This window comes from Acyrthosiphon pisum, chromosome A1, assembly GCF_005508785.2.
Source record: "Acyrthosiphon pisum isolate AL4f chromosome A1, pea_aphid_22Mar2018_4r6ur, whole genome shotgun sequence".
Taxonomy (NCBI): domain Eukaryota; kingdom Metazoa; phylum Arthropoda; class Insecta; order Hemiptera; family Aphididae; genus Acyrthosiphon; species Acyrthosiphon pisum.
Genome location: NC_042494.1, coordinates 92670767 through 92674516, shown reverse-complemented (window position 1 = coordinate 92674516; position 3750 = coordinate 92670767). Strand labels below are relative to the sequence as shown.

General features: G+C 26.7%; 1 protein-coding gene across 1 annotated transcript; it reads left to right on the top strand.

Annotated features, from left to right (window-relative positions):
• The first annotated feature begins 87 nt into the window (after nucleotides 1-87).
• On the top strand, nucleotides 88-3076 carry LOC115033642 (dynein light chain roadblock-type 2-like). Its single transcript, XM_029486601.1, has 2 exons — nucleotides 88-250; nucleotides 2900-3076. The coding sequence occupies exons 1-2, from the start codon at nucleotides 142-144 to the stop codon at nucleotides 2977-2979; spliced, it is 189 nt and encodes a 62-aa protein (XP_029342461.1). The 5' UTR covers nucleotides 88-141; the 3' UTR covers nucleotides 2980-3076.
• The last annotated feature ends 674 nt before the right edge of the window (nucleotides 3077-3750 follow it).

Here is a 3750-nt window from a genome sequence, read left to right as displayed (position 1 = left end):
CAATTTTTCGTCTTTAACTCGGACTCAGTGTTTTTTTTCATCAATTATCATATTATGTTTATACGGATAATAATTGTTATAGGTGATATCATAACATCAACATTAGACAATAGGTCATCTGTTAGCCACGCTGAAAGGATAATGAAGTTGGCTGACAACGCGAAGAGTTGTGTTAGAAATTTAGATCCGTCAAACGAGCTAATTGTTTTACGGATGGGTACTAAAAAACGAGAGGTACTGGTGAAACCTGGTAAATTTTATTTTGAAATATTTTTCTTCCCAAATAATATTTTGACTAGGTACTACATTTATTGTTTTGAAATTTATACATGTATACCTGTCTACTTATATCATATTTCAATCAAACAACTATTTTTTTCCATTCGTTATAATTGTTGTTACATATTTTTTCTTATACAAAGTTTTAAGCTTAGAACAAAAATACATTACATTATAATATATTTGAGATATGTATTTTCATAAGACACGAGCTTGTAGCAAAGATATAGAATTACAGAAACAGAGAATAATATTATAAATTGAAAACTACAGCAAAAATAAGTGTGATTTACAATATAATTATATAAATCTAAAAATACATAATATTATCATACAAATACGAAAAATTAGGATTTCATAAAATGTACTTATAACTAAAAATCAGATAAATTCTATTAGCCAGTTTTAACAATTGTTTTTTTAGCATTACAATTTTGCAAAAACTATTTGTTTTATAAAAATAGGCATGGAATTTTAGAAATTTAGTCCAAGGTAATTGACAAACTTTTTACCAAAAGATAAAGTTGAGTCTTGGCATCAAATGCTTCAAAGACTTTTATTACCTGTTTATTTTGTTTTTATCGACCCATTGATCTACCCACAAAATCGCAATTTGTTTAATGCAAGATTCACTGGTAATACGTCAAATATCCTGAAGTATGCATATATGATTGATGGATCCTTCATAATCTGCTTTTTAAAGACATATATTATGTACTATCTTACGTTGACGAAGCAGTAGTAGTTTTAGAGCATTATCATATAATCATCCCCCGATTAACAAACTGTAATTAACGTATTATTGTAAATAGGTACCCACATGTCGCATAGATATTAATATGTTGAGTGTACAACACCCGTACACAATTATTTCAGTGTAATGTATATTATAAATCATCATTTTATCATTAAGGAACGTTTAAATTTTGAAAAAAAATGTTAACAATTGTTATTTGATTATTAGTTACTTAAAAAACTGATTCTGGATGAAGTGAAATAATATTTTAATATCGATTGTGTGTAATTTAGTGTTATTATTATTAAATTATGTATGTAGATTGTACCTATATTGTATAATATATACACAATATGTCAATACTCAGTGGTCGGGACGCTACTAGTTTTTTGTAGCACGCTAACGCTACGGCTACTCCTCTAAAAAAGTACCTCGCTACCACTATCGCTAGTTTTTTTAAATGTGGTGCGCTGTTTCTAACGCTATTGTCTAAATGTAGCGAGCTCCTTTTTCGCTACATTTTAGATACTGAGTGAGACGATGAATGTATTGATTTTACAATGATGTGTGTTTTTATTTTTATTTTTATTTTTTTTTTTGTGTCTATCATCACCTTTTAGGACAGTAAAAGTGCTTGGATTTTCTTCAACATTATCTTTTCTGATAGGAAAGTGAATCTAGTTGGTACTTTGAGGGGTCAAAAGTAAAATTGATTTCAGTTTTTGGTGCAACTCTTAAACAAATTACCGTAGGTACATGAAATTTTAAGTTTAAAAATTGCAAAATATGTAAAAATCACGAAAATCACGAAAATTAGCAAATTATTTTGAGTTAAGAATTCGTAGAAATTTTTTTTTTTAAATCTAAGATTTGAAAATGTAACACAAGATTCCTCATAAGTAATTAATTCTGTTACCAAAAAATCTAAAAAATACATAAGCACAGTTTATTTTTATAGTCATTTAAGCTCAAATTTGGACGAAATTACATATTAAAAAACCTGGAATAACTATTTTAGTTGTTTTGTTGTAATTGTATAATATTATTTGTGGGTACTTGAATCTTCTACAGTATACTATTATATATCTATGATATAGTACCACGGTTTGTTGTTGATGTATGACGCGTTACAAAATGGATATTGTGATATAAATAATTTGGAATTTATTATAGATAGGTACCTATTATAGGTCAATTTTTTTTTTAATACCATAGATAAGTATATATATTATGTCTAATACCTAGACTGATATACCGTTTCCGTTCAGAATCGTTTTTCTTATACAGTGATATTATACCATTGAATTCAAATCGAATACTATCCATTATACAGTGACCCACTTGTGCAGCAGAGCGACATCCACTTACCCACCTTTTTTAAAAATGTTTTTATTGAAAACTAGTGCTTGTAGTCTGTACTGATTTGACATTTGATCATTGATCAGGACAAAAACTTCACTAATACACTAATCATTATCATAATATAAATAAACAAATATAATCATAATTTATATTTTAATAATAACCAATTAGATATTATAGGTAGCGACAAAATAATGATAATTTTCGCTACGCTAACCGGAAATGTTTAGCACGGTATAGTATTTCGCTATCTAAGGTATAATGTAGCGACGCTACAAATTAAGTAGCGTGCTACTCCCGATCACTGTCAATACTCAATACTATCTTTTACAAGTTTACATTGATTACTGAAAAATTAATTAGGTACTAACCACTAACATAACATTAATAACTATAAAACAAATTTGAATTTTGATAATTAATTAATATTTAAAATCTTATAGGTACCTATAATAAAATAACATTAATTAGTTACCAATTAGATAAATTAAATTATATGTTAAAATCATTTTTTTTTTTCAGGTAAAGATTTCATAATGACCGTTCTTCAGAAACAAAATTTTAAATCTTTTATGAGAAGTATAATAGCAAACTCTCAATAATGCATTATTAAATTGATTGTAATAAAACAAAAATGTTATTATGTACCTAATTATAAATTTGTTATATTGTATCTATTTGGCTATACTATACGTAAGACCAGTGGCGCCGAGCTAGTTTAAAAATACTCGGGCAGATTAGGTAAAAACATTTAAGGCACCACGTACCCCTAAAAAAAATCAAGCAGACGAGTGGGGGGCTTCACCCCCACACACCCCTGAGTCTGAATTTGTATGAAGTCTATAGATTTTACGTACAAATAATTTGCAAATGTTCGTGATTTTAATGAATTTTGTTAAAATTTGAACTCCAACATAGCTTCAATATTTCTTAATTGTTATTATAACGACTTATGAAGAACTTAGTATTACAATTTTAAGCTAAAAAAAATTGAAAATTAAAAATTTCTACAAATAGTTCAAATAGAATTAAAATATATTTTTTAATTATACCATATAATATATAGAGAAAGATAATATAAATAGGTATTTGGTGAAAATGTCAAGTATCTACAATCTATATATATATTTATGCTATATTATACTATATTATACAAAAGACTAACTACCACAGATAGGTACTTTAAATAATCACCAAATGTTTATATTACCGCATTTTCCAATCATAATATTCAATTTTAGAAGTATTTCGACTTTTTTTTAGCTATATTAAATACCATTAAAATACGTAAGAAAATTTTGATTTTGATTACTTATCTAATTATCTAAAATAAGTTAGGTACTGACAATAAAAAAAATGTTCTCTCCGTCAAA

Coding starts and splice junctions, on each gene's coding strand:
- LOC115033642 (XM_029486601.1), top strand. CDS start 142: ATGAAGTTGGCTGACAACGCGAAGAGTTGTGTTAGAAATTTAGATCCG. Junction 251..2,899: donor AGAGGTACTGGTGAAACCTG/GTAAATTTTATT, acceptor TTTTTTTTTCAG/GTAAAGATTTCATAATGACC.